Source organism: Pseudorasbora parva, chromosome 10, assembly GCF_024679245.1.
Source record: "Pseudorasbora parva isolate DD20220531a chromosome 10, ASM2467924v1, whole genome shotgun sequence".
Taxonomy (NCBI): domain Eukaryota; kingdom Metazoa; phylum Chordata; class Actinopteri; order Cypriniformes; family Gobionidae; genus Pseudorasbora; species Pseudorasbora parva.
The window spans coordinates 39,162,212-39,185,481 of NC_090181.1; the positions used below are offsets into that span (position 1 = coordinate 39,162,212).

At 44.2% G+C, this 23,270-nt stretch overlaps 1 protein-coding gene across 2 annotated transcripts; it reads right to left on the reverse strand.

The window, feature by feature from the left end:
• Positions 1 to 1,808: 1,808 nt before the first annotated feature.
• On the reverse strand, positions 1,809 to 21,463 carry txlnbb (taxilin beta b). Of its 2 annotated transcripts, none has more exons than XM_067454702.1 (10): positions 21,356 to 21,463; positions 18,892 to 19,114; positions 18,715 to 18,806; positions 16,154 to 16,324; positions 7,833 to 8,027; positions 7,377 to 7,496; positions 7,074 to 7,148; positions 6,898 to 6,990; positions 2,885 to 2,980; positions 1,809 to 2,650 (listed from the first exon to the last, which is right to left on the reverse strand). In XM_067454702.1, the coding sequence occupies exons 2-10, from the start codon at positions 19,097 to 19,099 to the stop codon at positions 2,096 to 2,098; spliced, it is 1,605 nt and encodes a 534-aa protein (XP_067310803.1). In that variant the 5' UTR covers positions 19,100 to 19,114; positions 21,356 to 21,463; the 3' UTR covers positions 1,809 to 2,095. The 2 variants fall into 2 exon arrangements, with proteins under 2 accessions (XP_067310803.1, XP_067310802.1); XM_067454701.1 differs by having other exon boundaries at positions 18,892 to 19,111; positions 21,356 to 21,423.
• Positions 21,464 to 23,270: the final 1,807 nt, after the last annotated feature.

A 23,270-nucleotide genomic window follows, 5' to 3' on the forward strand; every position in this document is an offset into this window, starting at 1 on the left:
TTTAAGCTCACATGTAGTAATTTTTATAGCTATATTTATGGATTTTTAAAGCTAATTTGTATGACCTTTATATATGTAATTTATATACATTTTTAACAAATGATTAAAGATACACTATACAACTTTCCGTCCACTGGAGGGCGCCTATTCTAAACAAAGGCATTTGATGGCAAAGTGTGAGCGCAGCATCTTGGGACATGTGGTCTTCACCTCACAGCCGGTGGAAAATAGGACTCGGGCAGAAATCACATTCATGCATGCGGTTATTAACGTTACTGTAGTGTGAAGCAGAGCAGGGCCGAGTGTTGTGGAGCGATTGTTACAAAAATACCCGCCTCACAAACACCGGGACTTTTATTATGACGGAACAGGACACATTCACCGGGCGCCTGCACTGATCCGCTCTTCCGGTTATGATTATGAGGTAACGCAGCTCTGTTTATTATATTAGATACATTTAAGTGTGTTGAAAATTATGTTATGACGTTACTCTGTGCGTTCACTTGTTCACACCTGAAAAATAAAACCCGAAACTGAGGGTGGCGCAGATATGACGTAATTGACAGGCGACTTCCTCAAACGCTATGCCGAAACGCCCCGGTTCTTAGTTAAAATTGCAATTTTCTCACAATTTACAAATAGTTGGAAACATTTGGGATATTCTAAGTACTCAATATTTATAATATATATATATATATTCACTATGGAGGAATGGTCTCTGATCTCTTGTCAGGTGTTCTCCAAACTCCTCAGGCATTATAGGAGAAGACTCAGAGCTGTTATCTTGGGAAAAGGAGGTTGCAAAAAGTATTGTAATTTACCCCCCACTTTCAATTATTTTACTTCAATAAAAAGGTTAGATATTTGTGATTTTTTTTAAAATAAAAGATAAACAAGGATTAACAATGCAGATATTTTTACAGCCATCTTTGATATTTTATGAATTTATGTCATCCACACTGATTAAAGCACTTTCATTTTGACTAATTCAAATTTGTATTCAAAAACAAAACATCCCTGACTTTGATCTATTATTTTTTTATATTTCTGAAGTGGATAATTAGCTTTAGCCCTTATATGAAGTTTGTTACTGGTTCCTGTAACATAATCTGTGTCTCACATGGGTTTCTAATTTTACTCACCAATGTTATGCAGGATCTATATCAAAATATCAAATGTGTCCATCCGTCCTGGTAAACCCTGCATTATGGGAACAAAATGTCCCCACAAAGATGGCAATATCCAAAATCCTTGTCCTTCTGGGGAAATGTTTTGGTCCCCATGAGGAAAATAGTTTATAATTTTTTTAAACTAAATTATGTTTTTTAAATGATAAGAAATGTAAAAATTGCTATAATTATAACAATGTTATGATTTGGAAAGTGTTGTGTGGTGTATAGGTTTAGAGGTAGGGGTAGTGTAGGGGAATAGAAGATAGTTTGTACAGTATAAAAACCATTATGTCTATGGAAAGACCCCATAAAATATGAAAACACAACAAGTGTGAGTGAATGAGTCCCAGCTCTGGGATTGCACAAGTTAATGCGTTCTCAGTGCTGGGTTGCTGCAGGAAGGGCATCCATCATAAAACGTGACAAAATGGCTGTGCAGATTATTCCACTGTGGCGATCCCTGACAAAAAAAGAGAGCATACCGAGAGAGACGGAGAGAGAGAGAGAGAGAGAGAGAGAGAGAGAGAGAGAGAGAGAGAGAGAGAGAGAGAGAGAGAGAGAGAGAGAGAGAGAGAGAGAGAGAGAGAGAGAGAGAGAGAGAGAGATGCTATATCAAAGATAATAAAGAGCCAATAATGATAGTCACAATAATTTAGTAGGAAAACGTGAATATTATTCTCTCTATCTGTACTTTCCAGAACATTTCATCAAAGTTTGCCCAAATGAATGCACCATGTCACCATTTCACAAGTTCTGAGTTGTTGGTCTAACCTCACGTCGCTTTTACTGTCTTGAAATACGTAACACGTGCATATGGTGTAATACAGTAGTTTAGATATTGATTTACAAGCATGATGCGCAAATATGTAATATAAACTTTATTTGTGAATATGCGTGAGAAATTGACATTCAGATTAGTCTGTCTAATCAACCGACTGCATGTCTTTGTCTCTGAGCTCTTGGTGTTCTTCAGACAGTGTGTCTGTGAGGGGCTGCATCTCCTCTGTGAAGGTGAGCTCCTCTTCGGCCTGCTGCTCACCGTGAGCGGCCTCTGCACTCTCAACACAGCTGTCTGAGTCCTCGTAAGCCTCGGGCGGCAAATGGCGGCAAATGGTGAACGCTGCCGCGAGCTCCTGTAGCCGGGCCTTCTCAGCTTTCAGATTGACGAGCTCTTTGGTCAGCGGCGTTGCATTTGCAGGAGACTCACAGATTGGATCACTGGGGGTGTCTGGATTTTGACTGACCACTTCTGATGAGACTGCCACTTCCTCTTTAGTTACTGCAACTTCCTCTGTTGATTCTGTAGCTTTCTCCGTAGTGACGGACGCAGCAGCCGCTGCATCGTCGGCTGCGGCCTGCTGGGACCCATGCAGCTTCTGATACAGTGTTTTCCTCTCGTCTTGAAGCGCTCTACAGAGGTTCTCCAGTTTCTGGGTCTTCAGGGTGAAGAGTTCAAACTCCTTCTCCTTCAGTGTTTTCTGCAGGAGAAAACCGGGGTCATTTTGCTCCATATAAAGACTTTCAGCAGTACTGAAACACTGTGTCAAGATTCATTCTTTTGATTCTACAACTAGTTATTTAGTTGCAGTTATCAACTATTACAGTTACAGTTATCAAGTATAGATATGGATCGCTGCGTTCTGCAGTATACAGTAGTACAGTATATAATATACTATAATATAGTAATATGATATATGAACTGAGCAACTTACATCTGCAACCATATCAAGAAGAGCTTTATTGCAGCCATCAAAACGGGACTTCCAGCTCACTGCCTCCTTCTCCAACTTTTTCATCTTCTTTGCCATCTGTAAAACAAATCAACATCTTAGTTCAGTGTCGTTTTAGTATCGTTCATGTAGGACGTCCTGCTTTTGCAGAGTTAGATGCGTTTCTGGGTCAACATATTTTGTTGATACTGGAACAACATTCCTGTCTAAAAATGTAATGCTAACCACCCTAAACCTATCCTAAACAGTACCGATGAGTCTTCCCTAAAATCAGAGGGAAACGGTCGGTGAATAACACTGGTGTAGAAGCACCTAACCCTGATTGTAAGCCTAAACCTGACATAAACCTGATACTTTTCCCTCAAGCCTCGTTTACATAAGTGCGTTTTTAATTTTAAAATGCATAACTTGTGCTACGGTTACGCCTTTCGTCTACACTAGGGTGATCAAACGTCCTGTTTTCAAGTTCTGTCCTGGCTGCTTTGTATAAAGTGATGAAAATGTCCTGGTTTTCATTATTTTCCATTGAGCCATTAAATTGACCAGCACTCGAGTATCATTTGGGTATCTCAGTGCCGGGCCGAGTGTCCTGGTTTTCGGTAATCAAAATATGGTCACCCTAGTCTACACTATACTACTTTTGACTCTGGGGTTGTGTTCCAGTGTAAACTGACCAAAATGAACCCTTTTGAAAACGATGACATGGCTTCCAACATTACGCTCCCTTAACACGACATTATCAGATCAGGACTGCGTTTCTCAAAAGCACTGTACACGTACGTTGATCATATAGAGACCATTGGTGGCTTTTTTTTAACCCTTTAACTGATTTCTCAACCGCACGGTAGACCTATACTTATAGTGTTAAAAAATGCAGTCAAAAGAAGGAGATGAGACAAATTCTTCTACAGCTCTTCTTATTTTGGCATGGAGGGATGGGACTTTTCAGTTTTCAGGTGACAGTATTAGTTTGCACACTTCAGTCGGTCACACAAAAGGATGAAGTTGCTGATTGGTCATCAATATAGCAAAATATAAGATAAATACATAAACACCTGTTTGCCATAATTTACCAAAAGTATGCATGACTGTAAGGTATGTCTGTAAAGGGATAAAATAGCCAGCTAGTAGGACAGACTGAAGTGTGACAATAGGGCCTTCTGAGAGTGGATTATGAGGATGTCCAATGGGATATTTTATTGTTTTCATCAAGCAGACAGTAAAAACAAAAAAACATATATATACACAATATCAATAATATTACTCACACATACACCGATCAGGCATAGCATTATGACTACTGACAGGTGAAATGAATAACACTGATTATCTCTTCATCACAGCACCTATTTGTAGATGGGATATATTAGGCAGCAAGTGGACATTCTGTCCTCAAAGTTGATGTATTAGAAGCAGGAAAATGGGCATATGTAGCAAGCAAGGATTTGAGCGAGTTTGACAAGGGCCAAGTTGTAATGGCTAGACGACTGGGTCAGAGCATCTCCAAAACTGCAGCTCTTGTGGGCTGTTCCTGGTCTGCAGTGGTCAGTATCTGTCGAAAGTGCTCCAAGGAAGGAACAGTGAACCGACCACAGGGTCATGGGCGGCCAAGACTCATTGATGCACGTGGGAAGCGAAGGCTGGCCCGTGTGGTCTGATCAAACAGACGAGCTACTGTAGCTCAAACTGCTCAAGAATTTAATGCTGGATCTGATAGAAAGGTGTCAGAATACACAGTGCGTCGCAGTTTGTTGTGTATGGGGCAGCACAGCCGCTGACCAGTCAGGGTGCCCATGCTGACCCCTGACTGCGCTGAAAGCACCAAAGGGGGCACATGAGCATCAGAACTGGATCACGTTTTCTTTTACATCACGTGTGTGCGTGGCTTACCTGGGGAACACATGTCCCCAGGATGCACCATCGGAAGAAGGCGAGCCGGCGGAGGCAGTGTGATGCTTTGGGCAATGTTCTGCTGGGAAACCTTGGGTCCCCCATCCATGTGGATGCTCCTTTGACACGTCCCACCTACCTAAGCATTGCTGCAGACCATGTTCAGCCTTTCATGGAAACGGTATTCCCTGGTGGCTGTGGCTCTTCCAGCAGGATAATGCTCCTGACACAAAGCACAAATGCATCAGGAATGGTTTGAGGAGCACAACAATGAGTTTGAGGTGCTGACTTGGCCTTCCAATTCCCTAGATCTCAATCCAATTGAGCATCTGTGGGTGTGCTGAACAAACAAGTCTGATCCATAGAGACGCAACAGTGCAACTTATAGGACTTAGAGGATCTGCGACAGGTCAGGGCTGTTTTGGCAGCAAAATGGGGACCAACACAATATACGAAGGTGGTCAAAATGTTATGCCTGATTGGTGTATATATAGTACAATCAATCTTACAGGACTTATAGGATCTGCTGCTAACATATTGGTGCCAGATAAAACAGCACACCTTCAGGGGTCTAGTGGAGTCCATGGCTCGACGGGTCAGGGCTGTTTTGGCAGCAAAATGGGGACCAACACAATATAGGAATGTGGTCATAATGTTATACCTGATTGGTTGTATTTATAGTACAATAAATGTATACTGTACTAACATTGTTAGAAGTTTCATTCAACATTCAAAAAACTGTAAATGTAAAACAAGATTTACCATAAACTGACATTTCAACCGTACAGTAGAGTTTAAAATCTTTTAGTTAAAAAAGATTTTTCTTTACAAAAAACAGCCTGAGGTCATTTTTCATATGTTCCATAATAAGAATTTTAAGAAAAATATTTTTTTAATTGGCTCCTTCTAGGGGTGAGAGTTAAAGTTTTTTTTAATGCTTTTGGGAAACGAAGCCCAGAGCCGTCTCTCTCAACTGCTCTGCAACACACCAGCTTAGATGTAAACTAACACGGAGATGAAACTGCTTGCTTTGCTGACTTTATGGTCCTTTTTCAGCTGTTGTGCAGTGTGTATAATACTGCAGCTGTCTACATGCACACGCAACAACTGTTTACACTTGTACTCGCATACCCAGTGTGCATGAACGGTCATGTGACGTCTTCTCGGTAGTGAAGAGTAGACAGAGTTTGTTTCTGAAATGCAATGGGATATAGGATAATTTTAATTTTAAAACGCCATTTTAAAACGAATAGGCACTAGTGTAAAATGGGCCTCCAATCTGATTGGATGATTGGAATGTTGGAATCAACAAAGATGGTGATCCAGGAACATGGTGAAATCACTTGGTGAAATCAGGGTCTGCATATGGACTATCATAGCATTTATTAATATTTGCTTTAATTTCAATGTTCAATTAAATTTAGTTTTTTTGTAATTTTATTCATTGTTTTTTTTATTGTTTTGTATTACTATAGGTTTATTTATTTTTTCCAAATTTAGTGTTAGTTTTGGATTGTATTAATTTGTCCGTTGTAATTTTAATGCTTCAACATAAATGTATTTCTGTTAGTTGTAAAGTGTTTTTTTTTATTTTTTATTTTTTATAGTTTTAGTAAACAAAGATTTCAACCAGACAACATATTTGAAAAGTTCATTTTGGACATAACCACATTTCTGAAAAGTGTTCAATAATATCTTTATGTTGGCCTTTGATTATATTTTTAGATTACTGATTAAAAATGTATTTTGATATTTCTACAATAGTATTTTTACACATACAGAACATGCTTGTATTACAATGTTCTTCTTCATTGAAGAGTAATACATTATACACTCCAATGATTCTTTGGCAGGGTGTATGATTCCATGAAGAACCTTTAATATCCAAAGAACCTTTCCATTTCACAAAAGGTTATTTGTAATGCAAACAGTTTCTTTAGACAATAAAATGGTTAGAAAAAAATTGTTCTTTGGGGAACCAAAAATGGTTCTTCTATGGCATCATTTTTAAACCCCATTTCTGGTTCTTCCTGGCACCTTTATTTTTAAGGGTGTACTACTCAAGGATTTACCCACTATAAACTAAATGTGTCAGGGATACACACCTTGTCCATGTCTTGTTTGAAGCTGGCATACACACCACTGCTCTTAGATACTGTCCCTTGGAATTCATCAAACTTCTCCGAATATACAGCAAGCTAACAGGAAAAGTTTGTTATTTAGAGAACAAATATGATTAAAGAAAGAAACTAGATAAATGTAATATTTAATGTATATTTACCTGGGCCTTCAAATCAGTCTCTTGTTCTTTGAGCAGTTTAACGTGTATTTTGGCCTCTGCTGTCTGCTTCAGTAACTGGAGAATGCATAGAGATCGGAAGCAATTAAACAGAAAAAATAGTACACATATTTCAGGAGTTAAGTGCATTGCTTAAAAGCAAAATGACAATAATTCATGGTTTATATTTCTCTGGGCTCAACAGGCTCAAAATAGCACCAAGATAAACTACCAAATGCAAGATTATTTATGCAATACACATTTATATGCATTTGGGGGCTTTTTTTCTTTAGATATTTTACTTACAATCTCCTTCTCCAGTTTGTGATTCGCCTCAGTCTCTTTGAGGATCACGTTGGCCTTCGCGAGTTTTGTCTCCAGTAATTTCTGCTGCAGGTCTCTGTGCTTGAACACTTTTTCAAGATTCTGTATGAAGGCCAAAAACTTGATTATACAATTAATCTTAAACTCTTTTTACTACTATCCAAATTATACTTAAAGGATCACTCCACCATGTGGGCAAATGCATTTTTGTCTCAGTGCATGCATTGTTTTAGTTTGGCAGGGTCACCGTTAGCTTAGCTTAGCATAATGAATGGAATCCTATGTTGCCAGCTAGCATGAGTAAAAGTGATCAAAAAACACTATATTATGGGGAACACAGGCAAAGCACTGATTGGGCGCAGCGATAGGATAGGATCTGAATGATAGTAAAATAACACTGAGTCTGGAATGATATGATCTCATGTCAGTTTTCCGTACCGCCTCTCGCTGGTCATATTTTGATATGAGGTCCTTGAGTTTCTCAGCCAGGCCGCTGTTCTCCTCGCACAGTTTGTTGTTGCGGCTGCTGTGCTCCTCGATCTGGGCCTGGATGTCCGTCAGCGTGCTCTGGAAATGCGTGGTGATTTCCTTCCTCTTGAGATCATCTTCACGACACCTCTGTAGAGTTTCCTCCTGCAAAAAAAGCGTCATCAGACAGAAATGCATATGAGTTGTGAGTCAACGTCTTATAGTTCTAGTGACATTTTTTTTGTCATCATGACATAAGTTTTGCTATGTTTGTTTCCGGCACGATGACTCCGATCTTTCAAATTTTCATACTCTTGTTTAATAGACGCGTCATCTTAAATAAACCCGTCTCTTGCGTGATACCCAGAAATTTTGAATATTCTGATCTAATATGATTTCTGACCTGTTAGGTTGCCAGAATAATAATCATACACTGTGTGTTAATCATAGACTGTAAAAAAATATGGACGTAGTGTCCGTGACGTCACCCATAGGATTCTGATAAGCCGTTCTGAAGCTTAAAGTAGGGGTGAGCTGGGCGTTGCCATCTTGTGAGCGGGTCAACGCGTGTCACTCCGGGATAACAGAAAATGGGCAAAAAGGCCGGATGTGCGCGGAGCTGAGGTGACGCAATAACTATAGAAGGCGGATAAATGGCTATCCACTTGTAACCACGCCCTTAATTATGCAGAACCTTAAGGCTTTATATAACGTAAACGAATGAGTTATAAAAAAATTCACCCCCCTCAGAGTTGTCATGAAGATCAACATTAGCCTTATAAGCCAAAACCACAATTTGTACCAGGCTGTAAACATGTTTTTTTCTGCTTTAAAGTTGAGAATTTTAACATGGGGCTCAATGAGATTCTGCTCCCTTCTGGAGCCTGGTGGCCAGTTGAGGAATTGCAGTTTACATTACTTCCGTATTGGCTTCAAGAGAGATCGCGGGAGGTTGCCGCTTGGTGTTAATAGGCCAGAGGAGAACTGGCATCCTGACTGAGTCTGGTTCCCTTTCAGTCGGTCACGTTCGACGTACGTCAGAACTGAACCGACGAATGGGATCTTACTTTAGAGACCAATCCTACTTCGAGCATCTAACAACGAGCCAATGAAATTTGGCATGCGATCACGCATTCCACGCTCCGCCCCGCAGCGCGGGTATAAATAGGAAGTGGAATGGTAGATCAGCGCTTTCTACTTCGGAGCCGAACAGTCTTCATTGCTGTTTCTACGAAGAGCTTTCTGACTACGAGTCTTGAATATCCTGTGAAAGAGTTTGCCAGTGCGGGTGATACGGCGCGTCAGCGAGAGACCGTCACTTCAGTGATAGAGTGTACAAAGAGCTTTGGTTCGCTGAGCGTTTCCTTACACACACACATTACAGTTGGTTCGCTGGGCGCTCACACATACATATCACTGAGAGCTCACGCAGGCTTGCACTATCGAACTGCGTGGAGCCGCGGTCATCTCCCTGAGTGCTTCAGCACTAAAAGAGCAAAACTTCCATTCACAAAAGAGCAACACGGTTTGACCCTGCGTCTTTTTCAAGATGTCATTCAAGCCGTGTGTTTCTGGGTGCGGTCGATTTCTGTCCCCGCTTGACGGACACGTTCGTTGTCTCTCGTGTCTGGGCGCACAGCACGCTGAGGCTGCGTTCGTGGATGAGACATGTTCCCATTGCGGGAATATGTCCATTGCAGTGTTGCGGTCCCGTCTCCAGTACCTCAGAAGAGGTGGAACACCATCGTCCATCCCCCGATCTAGTGGTCCTCCAGCTGCAAAGCAGAGGGCTACTACTTTGGCTGATGACCTTGGTGGGGACCTGAGGGTGTCGGTCAGGGTAAACCCGACGGGTCTCACGGCTCCTCGGGCCCCTCCCCCCTCCACTGTACCGGTGGAGCTTCCGGAAGGGCGCGCTGACCTCCCACGTGGAGCGCCAGTCGTCTCTTTTGGGGCTCCGGCGGAGGACCAGATGTCGGTTGCTGCATCGGGGGATGAGCTAATGGGTTCCGAGGATGAAGACTCGGCTGCGTTGCCCCCTTCGGGTGTGACAGCGTTGCCCGAGTCTGACCCGGAACTTACGGCTATGCTTGCCCGGGCCGCCGCAAGTGTCGGGCTTGAGTGGAACCCTCCACCACGTCCCGAACCTTCGCGGCTGGATGATTGGTTTCTCGGGACGGGTCGCGCTGGTTCTCAGCGTCCCGCCCCGGTGCCTTTCTTCCCGGAAGTGCATCAGGAGCTCACGAAGTCCTGGGTAGCGCCGTATAGCGTACGCCAGCGATCGACTGACTCCTCCATCCTCACCACTCTCGATGGTGGTGCAGCTAAGGGCTACGAGGGGATCCCTCCAGTCGAGCGGTCGGTTGCGATGCACCTGTGTCCTAAGACCGCTGCGGACTGGAGGCACGCCCCGCGTCTCCCCTCCCGGGCGTGTAAGTTCTCGTCCGGCTTGACGGGCAAGGCTTACACAGCCTGCGGAGAAGCTGCATCAGCTTTGCATGCCATGGCGCTCCTGCAGGTCCACCAGGCCAAAGCGCTCATGGAACTGCACGAGGGTGGTTCCGACCAGGCAGTTATGCAGGAACTGCGAGCCGCGACGGACCTCGCCCTCCGGGCGACGAAAGTCACGGCCCGCTCCCTGGGTCGGGCGATGTCCACCTTGGTGGTCCAGGAACGCCACCTGTGGCTGAACCTGACAGACATGCGGGACTCGGACAAGGTTCGGTTTCTAAACGCCCCTGTCTGTCAGGCCGGCCTCTTCGGCGACGCCATCGAGGACTTTGCCCAGCAGTTCTCGGTGGCCAAGAAGCAGACGGAGGCCATCAAAAACATCCTGCCCCGGCGGCCCGCTGCTGCCTCCACCCAGCCGCCCGGGGCAGCCCCCCAGTCTGCTCGTCGCCGAGGGCGTCCTCCAGCGTCCGCCTCCGCCCCTGCCAAGCCCAAGCAGCAGCCTCCACCCGCGAAGCAGGGCGCCGGACGCAAGGGGGCCGCCCAACCCGTCCAAGGGCCCGCCAAACCTGCCGGCAAGCGTAAGGGGAAGCGGCCCTGAGACGGGCAGCCCAGGGAGAAGAGGAGCTGCTCTGAGGGAGATGATGTCCGCATCCCTCCCACCCCCCCGGAGGAGGACCGGGGGGGCAACACTGGTCACAACATCTCTGCCGCTGGCTCTCCGGAGTCCAGCGGTACCCACATTTTCACCAAAAGAGCAATTTCCTCTCTCTCTGGGCCCCAAGAGGGTCAGGTTGGCAGTGTGCGACGCCCACGGGCCTTGTCACTCCTTTCCTACCCTCCCGTCGCCAGGGGGCAGCTGTGTGGGCCTCGAGGACGCCCCCGGGCCTTCTCACCCACACACTGCCTCTCTTGTGAGCACTCAGTCAACACTCCGGGCCGCCCACGGGCCTTCCGGGTCGGGGCTGAGTGCTTCACTTCCCTGCCTCCGGGCAGTGGACAGCAGAGTGGGCTCCGAGGACGCCCCCGGGCCTTCTCACCCACTCTCTGTCCAAACCAGGAGTGCTCAGGCAACACTACGGGCCGCCTCCGGGCCTCCCGAGTCGGGCCAGAGTACTCCGCTTCGCTGCCCCACCCCGGGCACGTCTGTGGTGCCGTTGGTCCCGCTTGTACGGTCTCTGGGGGCCTGGCTAGGTCTCCCCAGGCCGTCTCGCTGGCTCATCCGTACCATCAGACTCGGCTACGCGATTCAGTTCGCACGCCGGCCACCCAAGTACAAGGGCATCCTCTTCACCTCCGTGCGAAGCAGCGATGCTCAAGTCTTGCGGTCAGAGATCGAGGTCCTACTGGCGAAGGACGCGATCGAGCCGGTTCCTCCAGCCGATATGAAGACGGGGTTTTACAGCCCCTACTTCATTGTGCCCAAGAAAGGGGGTGGGTTACGGCCAATCCTGGACCTGCGAGTTCTGAATCGGGCCCTGTTCAGGATGTTGACGCAGAAACGCATTTTCCAATGCATCCGTCCCCAGGATTGGTTTGCAGCGATCGACCTGAAGGACGCGTACTTCCATGTGTCTATTCTCCCTCGACACAGACCGTTCCTACGCTTTGCGTTCGAGGGGAAAGCATATCAGTACAAGGTCCTGCCCTTCGGGCTGTCCCTGTCGCCCCGCGTCTTTACGAAGGTCGCGGAGGCAGCCATTGTTCCACTCAGAGAACGCGGCGTTCGGATTCTCAACTACCTCGACGATTGGCTGATCCTAGCCCAGTCGAAGGACCAGTTGTGCGAACACAGGGACCTGGTGCTCAGTCACCTCAGCCAGTTGGGCCTTCGGGTCAACCGAGAGAAGAGCAAACTCTGTCCCACACAGAGGATCTCTTATCTCGGTATGGAGCTGGACTCGGTCAACCGGACGGCGCGCCTCACCGAGGAGCGAGTCCAGTCGGTGTTGAACTGCTTGAATATGTTCAAGAGCAGGACAGCGGTCCCACTGAAATTCTTTCAGAGGCTCCTGGGGCATATGGCATCTGCAGCCGCGGTCACGCCGCTCGGATTGCTTCATATGAGACCGCTTCAACGCTGGCTCAATGGCCGAGTCCCGAGGTGGGCGTGGCAGAGCGGTCAGTACCGGGTCCCAGTGACTCCTTACTGCCGCCAAACCTTCAGCCCGTGGTCCAGCACTTCGTTTCTCCGGGCCGGGGTGCCCCTAGAACAAGTGTCCAGGCATGCTGTGCTATTCACGGATGCCTCCACCACGGGCTGGGGGGCCACGTACAACGGGCATGCAGTTGCTGGTCTGTGGACGGGGCCGCAATTGCATTGGCATATCAATTGCCTCGAGTTACTGGCAGTACATCTGGCACTCCGCCGCCTCAAGGGGCCGCTGCGTGGCAAGCATGTACTGGTCCGTACGGACAGCACCACGGCCGTTGCGTACATCAACCGTCAGGGTGGTCTACGCTCCCGTCGTCTGCTCCAACTCGCCCGCCACCTCCTCCTGTGGAGTCAGAAGCAGCTGAGGTCGCTTCGGGCCATTCATGTCCCTGGTGTGCTGAACCAGACAGCCGACGAGCTCTCTCGTCAGCCGACACCTCCGGGAGAGTGGCGACTCCACCCCCAGGCGGTCCAGCTGATATGGGACCAGTTCGGAGCCGCACAGGTCGACCTGTTTGCCTCTCCGGACTCGACCCATTGCCAGTGGTACTATTCCCTGACCGGGGGTACCCTCGGCACAGATGCACTGGCGCACAGCTGGCCCCGGGACCTACGCAAGTATGCGTTTCCCCCAGTGAGCCTTCTTGCACAGACTCTGTGCAAGGTCAGGGAGGACGAGGAGCAGGTCTTGTTAGTTGCGCCGTATTGGCCCAACCGGACCTGGTTCCCAGAACTCACACTCCTCGCGACAGCCCCTCCTTGGCCGATTCCCCTGAGGAAGGACCTTCTTTCTCAGGGACGGGGCACGCTATGGCACCCGCGTCCAGACCTCTGGAATCTTCATGTCTGGTCCCTGGACGGGACGCGGAGGTTCTAGATGGACTACCACAAGCTGTCGTAGATACCATCGCTTCAGCTAGAGCCCCCTCTACGAGGCGCCTCTATGCTCTGAAGTGGAACCTGTTCGTTGAGTGGTGCGCTTCCCGCCGGGAAGACCCCCGAAGGTGTTCGATCAGTGTCGTGCTTTCCTTCCTGCAAGATGGGTTGGAGAGAAGGCTGTCTCCCTCCACCCTCAAGGTATATGCTGCAGCAATAGCAGCGTACCATGATGTAGTAGAAGGTAAGTCCGTGGGGAAGCACGACCTAATCGTCAGGTTCCTCAGAGGTGCGAGGAGACTAAATCCTCCTCGTCCATCCTCGATACCCTCTTGGGACTTAGCTCTAGTGCTCCGAGCACTTCAGAGCCCTCCCTTCGAGCCTTTGGCGTCTTGTGAGCTGAAAATCTTGTCAATGAAGACAGTGCTCCTGACGGCATTGGCCTCGATCAAGAGGGTAGGGGACCTGCATGCACTTTCGGTCAACGAATCGTGCCTAGAGTTCGGGCCAGGTAACTCTCACGTTGTCCTGAGACCCCGGCCCGGATATGTGCCCAAGGTTCCTACCACTCCCTTCCGGGATCAGGTGGTGAACCTGCAAGCGCTGCCTTCGGAGGAGGCAGACCCAGCCCTGGCTTTGCTGTGTCCGGTCCGCGCTCTTCGCGCTTACGTTGACCGGACCCAAAGCCTTCGGACCTCAGAGCAACTCTTCGTCTGTTACGGAGGCCAGCAGAAGGGAAAGGCTGTCTCCAAGCAGAGGTTAGCCCACTGGATAGTGGATGCTATAGTCTTGGCCTACCAGTCCCAAGACGTGCCTTGCCCGTTCGGTGTAAGAGCTCACTCCACTCGGAGTGTTGCTTCTTCCTGGGCGCTGGCGCAAGGCGCCTCGCTGACAGACATATGTAGAGCTGCGGGCTGGGCGACACCTAACACGTTTGCTAGATTCTATAGCTTACGTGTAGAGCCGGTATCTTCCCGCATCCTCGCCCCCAGTGGCCAGGAGCGCTAAGTGCCCGTTCTAAGTGTCGGCTTGCGAAACGCCACTCCCGCCCTCTGGGCCGGATACGTGCGTCTATTGTCTCCAGTTGTGTTCCCCGGGAAACCGGCTAACCCTGTCGAGCTCCTCCGTCACCCCTCCGGTGTCAGACGTTGCGGACCGTCTGACGCCAGGCCTGCACCCGTATGCTTGTGAAACGTGGCTGTAGGCTGGGTTCCATATGTAGCGGTTCCCTCACGGCGACCCCATATGTGTATTCTTCCACGGTATCAGCTACCCTTCGGGCTAGCCCCGTGTCTTTCCCTCGACAGAGCCCGCTCTGTCGTCTCTGGGCGTGTTCTTTCCCCCCTTCAATCAGGCTGGAACCACCCCAGAGACTGCCATATGTTGCACTACCCTGCCAGGTTAGTCCTTATGTGTATTCTGCCACCTCTCCTTCCCTGAAGGACGTGGCCCCGCAGCGTACCCTCTCTCTCAAGTACGAGGTAGGCACGCTTTCCCAGCGTTATCCAATAGTCATTCTGAGTGGGTCTTGCAGAAACAGCAGTGACTGTACTCCCTGCTTGGAGCCCTGACTTCCGTACCATACTAGACGGTGCAGTGCGCTCAAGCAGGACGCTGGAAGGGCCAGCATCCTGGCGTTTTCCATAGGGATCCCATTCGTCGGTTCAGTTCTGACGTACGTCGAACGTGACCGACTGAAAGGGAACGTCTCGGTTACGTATGTAACCCTCGTTCCCTGAAGGAGGGAACGGAGACGTACGTCCCGTCGCCAGATGCTGTGCTTCCGCTGGGAGTCCGGTCACCTTTCGGCTCCTCAGTAGGAAAAGCGCTGATCTACCATTCCACTTCCTATTTATACCCGCGCTGCGGGGCGGAGCGTGGAATGCGTGATCGCATGCCAAATTTCATTGGCTCGTTGTTAGATGCTCGAAGTAGGATTGGTCTCTAAAGTAAGATCCCATTCGTCGGTTCAGTTCTGACGTACGTCTCCGTTCCCTCCTTCAGGGAACGAGGGTTACATACGTAACCGAGACGTTTCTCCCAAGGTTTATTTTTCTCCATCACGCCCTGATGGAGTTTTGCTTCCTTGCCACTGTCGCCTTTGGCTTGCTCAGTATGATCCAAGTTATTTAACTAAATATACAAATACAATTAATTAATTAGGTCTTATTTAATTCTATAAACTATAATACTGATCTGCCAACGTTGTCACTATATGATAAATTAAAATAAGCTGATAACATCACTGTTTTCTCCAGAACGACTTTACAGCCAAATCTAATTTTGTTGCAAAATTGTTTAACACTGTGAAGCTGCTTTGAAACAATTGTCATTGTCAAAGCACTATATAAATAAAGTTGATTGATTGATTGATGTTTGTCAGTAAATGGTGATATTGAAATATAAACCCTTTTACTGGGATTTTGTATTTTTAGCCATGCAAATCTAAGAAATGTACTTTAAATATAACTTTCCCATTAGTTAGATCCCAAATAAATAACATTAACTAACAATGAGCGGCAATATGTTTGCTTCAGTATTTATTAATCTATTTATGTCTATTAGTAAATGTTAAAATTATGAACTGAGAATGATAAATGCTTAAGAAATATTTTCATGGTTAGTTCATGATAACAAATATAGATAACTCATGTTAAACCTTATTGTAAAGCGTTACCACTTTATGACACTTTTTTTTCTTTTTATTATTGATGAGCAGGTTTTGATTTGTGCTCATTAGTAGATATCAGGGTTTAAAGCAATATAAGATGGTTTCACACATCATATCCATGAGATGAGATCCAATTGGCACCTTTAATGTCTTGTTGTGTCTTTGCAGCTCCCTGCACAGGCTTTCTAGTTTACTGCGGGCCAGGACAGCTCGGCTGTGTTCACTCTGAAGCTGATCCTTCTCCTTCAGCACCTGGAGGAGTTTCTTCTGCAGGACCTTCAGCTGTTTCTGGTCTGAGCGGTGCTCTTCCAGCTGCAAGTTATCGGCACACAAAATGTAGGGATTTTACAGAAATGCGACGATGTTTACAGAAATATGAAACTTAAAATTATAATAAATATAAATTTAATATACGTAAATATAAAAAATATAAAGTTAATTCATTCATTCATTCATTCATTCATTCATTCATTCATTCATTCATTTTAGGATGGACTATTGGAAATGTTTGAAAAAGACATATATGGGACAATAAAACTGCCCTGAAATAAAATATATTTTACACATGCTATGCTAAACATAGCATAAAATAAAATAAAAAATCTAGTTGGATGTAGTGTTGTCACGATACCAAAATTATGACTTCGATACGATACCAGACTAAAATATCGATATATCGATACTAAATCAATACCACAGTTAAAAAAAAAAAAAAAAAAAAAAAAGATAAGATGCTTAATACGACAACAGAACTTGTTATTATTCATTGTTATTTTTTACTAAAAATTCATGTGGCCAGCATGTTCCTTAGGGTTGGGCATCATTTTGATTTGAACAATTATTGATCAATTACTATTAAAATTATCTCACAAATTTTTGCTATCTCAATGTATTTTTTACAAGGGGTAATTGTGTTGCAATAGCTTACACACATCACAAGAAAGCTTGATTTCGAATGGTAAATTGAATTTAAAAAGACGACTAAACAGTAATAAAATAAGAACAAATAAACAGATTACAAAAAATAGCACAAATAAATGCAATAGAATAGAAGATATAAATTAAACAGACTGCTTTATTTTTCAGGTAGGTCTAACATTCAGATAAGAAACTGAATAAAAAAAATGCATAGTAATTACATTTAAAACAACATTGGATAATGTTCTTTGTAAAAAATTCAATAGCGTACAGATGAAACTATTAAAGTTACACAAGTTGATCAGTCAAGAGCAGTGTGATCGTTTGTCTTTTTGTAGTTTGAATAACAAATGAGTGCGGTCCCTTTAAGACTAACGGACGCATGGATTTCGAAACACTGTTCCTGTTACTCGTTCTTCCTGAACTGTTTGCAACTGTGTTTACGTTAATACTCTTCCAGATGTGCACTGATAATTCTTTGAGTGTATTTGACCAATAATAAGCTGGAAAAAGAAGCAAATGTTTGCACTTGTATCATGTCAGAGGCGGCTTTATTACGGTAGGCTATGTGTGTTCAGATGTGAGCACGAAATCTGCGGGGATTAGTAGAATTAATTTATGGGCAATCCCCTGCGAAATTCAGACCGTTCACACACTAACACTAACACACTGTCATGAGGAAAAAGTCCAGCAGAACGCGCGTTCGCCGTGCTCAGAGGTTAACCGGGCTGAGTGAGAATATGCCGGTGTGTGTGTCAACTCGCTGACGGTCAGAGAAGGAGAGTGCAGCTGGTATCGATACTGTAAAAACTGAGAATCGTATCAGATATTCCAGTATCGATACATATCGAAATATCGATATTTTTGACAACACTAGTTGGATGTATGACGGAGTATTTCTATGCCGAATACCCTCTATCAGGATTCAAATACATTTTGGAAAGTTTTTTCCGAGTATGGCCCCGATCACATCAACCAGACCGAGAGTAAAAACACGGCCATCAACAAACTTCATTACATTACGGGAGCCGTCGGCAGCACTGTCATTTTGTGTTTAGACCACGAAATCAACAATGTCACTAAAGAAGTGTGTTTCGTATACCTCATGGGAGCCAGAACGTGTATATTGACTTACCGGAAGTGAAGCGCGTTCCAGGCTGTTGGATATAGTGTTGTATTTGAGGTAAAAATGATTTAAATATGGCTCGATTTCTCACACAAACTGATCGTTTTGTGTCTTAAGATATCAATGTGTTGTCATGAGCCACAGGGCTCTTTGTGCATGTTGTCTAAGTGTGTGTTTTTTTTTGCTCTCATAGAATTGTTACCCATTCACATGCATTATATGACTAACACACAGTAACGGTTAGAGTTTAAAATCTTCATTTGTGTTCTACTGAAGAAACAAACACACCTACATGTTGGATGCACTAGGGCAGATAAACATCAACTTTTCATTTTTGGGTGAACTAACCCTTTAATTCATTGAAAGTCTTTGGGATGTGCTGGAGGAGACTTTACAGAGTGCTGTACTCTTGCATTGTCAAGAACACAAATGTGTGCACCTCTTGATGGAAATAACATCACAACATTTTTTTCCATCAAGAGGTGCATCATTATTTGGTCAAGATCATTGTGATTATATAAATGTTTGCCCTTGTAGCTTAAAAGCTATTTAAGCATCACTCCAGCATATAATGTTGGGAATACAGTGTTTGTAGGTGTGTTGTTAAAACTCTTTTTTAATGTTTCAAATGCAAAACTTTGCTGATGATTGTACTCACCAGTTCTGCGTGTTTTTTGATGAGAGCCTCTAGTTTCTGCTCAGGCGTTCCCAATTTATTCAGGCTCTGCATGAGCAGCATGGCTTCCTTCCCTGTGATTATTGACACAATTTAAAGTGTTAAAAGACCACATTGGCAGTGATTCTAATGGTGTTAAATATCTTGCATGTGACTCACCGAGGCCTTTAAGCATCTTCTTCTCCATTTTCTGCTCTTTGGCCTTGCCTGGAACAGCCTCTTCCTCAACATCCTCAGGCTCACCTGGCTGTTCGCTCACCTGATAGGTGTTGATAATGTCCTCCAGCTGCTGACTCAGATCCTCAGTGAGGTCATGGGTCACATCAGCCTTGCTGTCTCCATTTGTTGGTTGGGAACAGCTCTCCATCCTGATGATATTCTGCTACCGAGACAGAGCGGAGTCAGTGAAAATGATGGGATGAATTTGTTGCTTTTAGATTGAACAGTAGAGCCATTTACAAGGGTTCGATTCATATTAAATGTTATGGTAGCACTATATTGGATATTGGGTAGGATTAAGGATGTAGAATATGGTCATGAAATTAGGTATTAAAGGGTTAGTTCACCCAAAAATGAAAATTAGCCCATGATTTACTCACCCTCAAGCCATCGTATTTGACATTCTTCTTTCAGACAAACATAATCAGAGTTATATTAAAAATGTCCTGGTTCTTTTTCTTACACAAATGCATCACTTTGCTTCAGAAGGCCTTTACTCACCCCCCGGAGACATGTAAAGCAGTTTTATGATGGACAGATGCAATTTTATGGACTTCAAAAATGACCCAACAGTTACTGCCATTATAAAACTTGGAAGAACCACAACATTTTTTAATATAACTCTGACTGTCTTCATCTGAAATAAGAATGTCATATACAGGATGGCAGTAGGGCAAGTAAATAATGGTATAATTTTTATATTTCACTTTTGTGTAAAAAAAACCCTTTAATATAATAATAAACAGCCAATAATCTAGTAATCTGTTCCTAGTAATCTGCTAATTCGACACTAGTTAATAGTGCACCCTAAATAAAGTGTTACCAATGCTATTAGAATGATTCCTGGTTTAGAAACTACTAAACTATGCAAAATGAAACTATGTTTCATCTTGTGCTTTATCACGAGATTTGATATTATATGGTAACACTTTAAAATTATAGGTTTCATTTGTTAACATTAGTTAACATGAACTAACAATGACCAGAAGCACTTCTACGACAGCGTATTTTACGTTAATCTCACCATTTAATAATAATACATTCTTTATATCAAAAGTTGAATGTGGTAATTAATGCACTGTCAAGTCAAGTCATCTTTATTTATATATCACTTTTACGATGACGATTGTTTCAAAGCAGCTTCACAGTGTTAAACAGGACAATATTGATCTCACAAAATTAGATTTGGCTGTACAGTCGTTCTGGAGAAAACAGTGATGTTATCAGCTTATTTTATTTATAGTGACAATATTGGCAGATCAGTATTATAGTTTATAGAATTAAATAAGACCTAATAAATACATTTTATTTGTATATTTAGTTGAATAACTTAGATTAATATATATATATATATATATATATATATATATATATATATATATATATATATATATATATATATATATATATATATATATATTGTTTTAAAACAAATAATTATTTTAAACAAATTACAGAAATGTTTCTTTTTAATACCTTTGGGTGTGTGTGTGTGTTTGTTTGTTATAACATTTTAATTAAATGGCTGTTTTAAAGGTGATGTTGTGATAAAAATTACTTTTGGGGGGAAAACGTACAGTTCGAAACGTACACGTCTATATTATGATTTGATTTATAAAATAGAAATATATGATTATTACTATTATAATTATTATTATTATTTTTATAATTTCTTTAAAAATCAGTTTGGCATGATGATAATGATATAAAAACAGAAATGTTTTAATAAAAAAATAGGCTATATAGAGATTTATTATAAGGCTGATTGTATCACATACATCTGCTTTGAATTTGATTGAATTCTTACTTATTCTAAAGAGCTGTTTGGGGTTGTTTACCCCCTGAGCTACAGAGCACTGTCTGTTTCCCCTGTTCCTCTGGTTAAATTTAGCCGCTCAGTCCGGCTGATAACTCCCCCTGATTTCACAAGCACATGGCACCTGTTCATGGCCTGCAGTCTATTTCAAGAGACCCTTAATATGGTCAACTTGTCTCCTTATTCTCCAGCATGTCAATGTTCATGAATGTTCAAATGTTGTAAAATTGCATTACACCTTAATTTTTTTTTTAAACCATACATTTAAAAATATATATATTTTAAATTCCATTGTTGTTGTTTTTTGTTGTCATCCAGTTGACCTACACTGAACCTTCATGTACTGCGATGTACTCATTCCTCTTGCACGGATATTTTCAAGGATTCAACCAAGACCTTATCTCTGAATTTCAGCCTAAAACATGCTTTTACACTGAAACATGCTTTTCATGCAGAAAACATTTTGAAATATATATATTTACTTTTACAGAATGGCAATCAAACATCCAGTCAAGCTATTTCTCTTTTTTTTTTTTATTATGATGAGACATTGGGTAAGTTCAGGAGGAGACGTAAGGAAACACTTACCAGCAGGAGCAGTGAGAGAATGAGTGGCGCAGAACTGAGCCGAGTCGCTGTCAGGACGAACACAGCAGCTGTGTGAGGCAGACAGACCTCAAAATAATCACAGCAAACACAACACACTGAGCTGAGCTGATTCTGTGCAAGACCATGCTGACATTCAAATCATGCTCTGCAACGTATGTATGTCACATTCAAATCATGTTCATCTAAAGATTATCTGTGTGACTTTAGTCAAACACTGTTTGATTGTTGTGAAATGTGTAAATATGCAGGATGAAGCCGAAAATGTTACAAAACAAACCAGAGCATTTTAAAATTGATTTTAATATACTATAATTTGAAACTGAGAATCTCCTGAAATGTAAAATTCCAAGTCTATTTTAGGCCTTTATGGTTTTGTTTTACATTTTGATGTTAGTTTCATGAGAATTAAGCACATTTTCTCATAATTTTTTATTATTGTCATGTAACAAAAAAATATATATCATGAATTGGATATGGGAAAAAACAACAACATAGTATTTCCAGCATGGCTGCATAGCGCCTTCAATTTATGATGATTTAAATAAAAAGAATAAAAAAACGATATTACAATATGAAATTATGTATTTCATGAAATCTCAAGAACATGGTCACACTGTAAACCCTAACACTCAAAATAATTCATTGGTTTGAGTAGAGGCAACTCAAATTAAAACAAATTAGTTCTACCAGAAAGATTTGGAAGCCAGATGAATTGCAAAAAGTAACACATTTATTGATAGCCCTGAAAGTATGATAATTAGAGTTCCCTTTATTGAGGGAACTCGAGCTGCGTCGAAACGCTAGGGGAACGCCTCTGCGTGATGCGTCATGAAGCACTCGTGAAATCAGTCCAATAGTGGGGAGATACGTCATAGGCGGGTGACTTCATCGACCAGGAAGCTATAAAGCACACCCGGACCAAACAGTCACTAGCTTCTGTGCCTTCACAAAGTGCTCTATGTGAATATTGTATGTCCATTCATTGTGTGTCTTGTCAAAGAAATATATTATGGCAAGCGGTCAGTTTAGGCGTTGTGTCACTCCCTGCCCACGTTACATCACGGGTGGGGATACACACGACCTATGTGTTATGTGTTTGGGGCTCGATCATGCCCAGTCAGCTCTCGAGGGGGCTGGCTGCAAGCATTGTGAGAGACTTCCAATGCGCACATTAAGATCCAATGGGCACTCTTCGAGGAGAGTGCTTTGGCTCGCGGTCCTCAGGGCTCGGGTCCCGCTGTTGCCGAGGCGCAGCAAAGGCTCGCGTCCTGGGGATCGCAGATGGATCTAGTGGCGGGGTTAGAGACGGGTGATCCCCTATCTCTGCCCTTACCCGCTGGATCTCATGCCTCAGATTGTCAGTTGGAAGCACGCTCTGCGGTTTCTTCCGCTCGTGCTGAGGCACAAGAACAGCAGCACTCCAGTTCCGAGGAACTGGATGTTGTTAGTGTCGATGAATGTGATGATCTTGTAACGCCATTACACACACACGCTCAGGAGGAGCTCTTGGAGGTTGTGAGTCGTGCCGTGGCCAGATTAAGTTTAGATTGGCCGGCCGAGCGGCAGGAAACTCACCAACAAAGCAGACTGGACGAGCGATTTTTGCCGTCTTATTCACAGCCTCCAAGGTACGGTGGCTGTCCTGCAGGCGTATCAAGCCGACCTGGGGGATATCAATGAAGAGTGTGAGGAAGTGGGAAGGGAGAGAATCGCTGAGATTAGGAGAGCCGCAGATCTGTCTCTTCGGGTCACCAAGGAGACGGCCAAATCCATCGGCCACTCTATGGAAGCCCTGGTGGCCACGAAGAGACATCTGTGGCTAAATTTGTCTGATATTAAGGAAAGAGATAAAAAGTTCCTGATGGATGCGCCCATTTCCCCGGCCGGCCTCTTT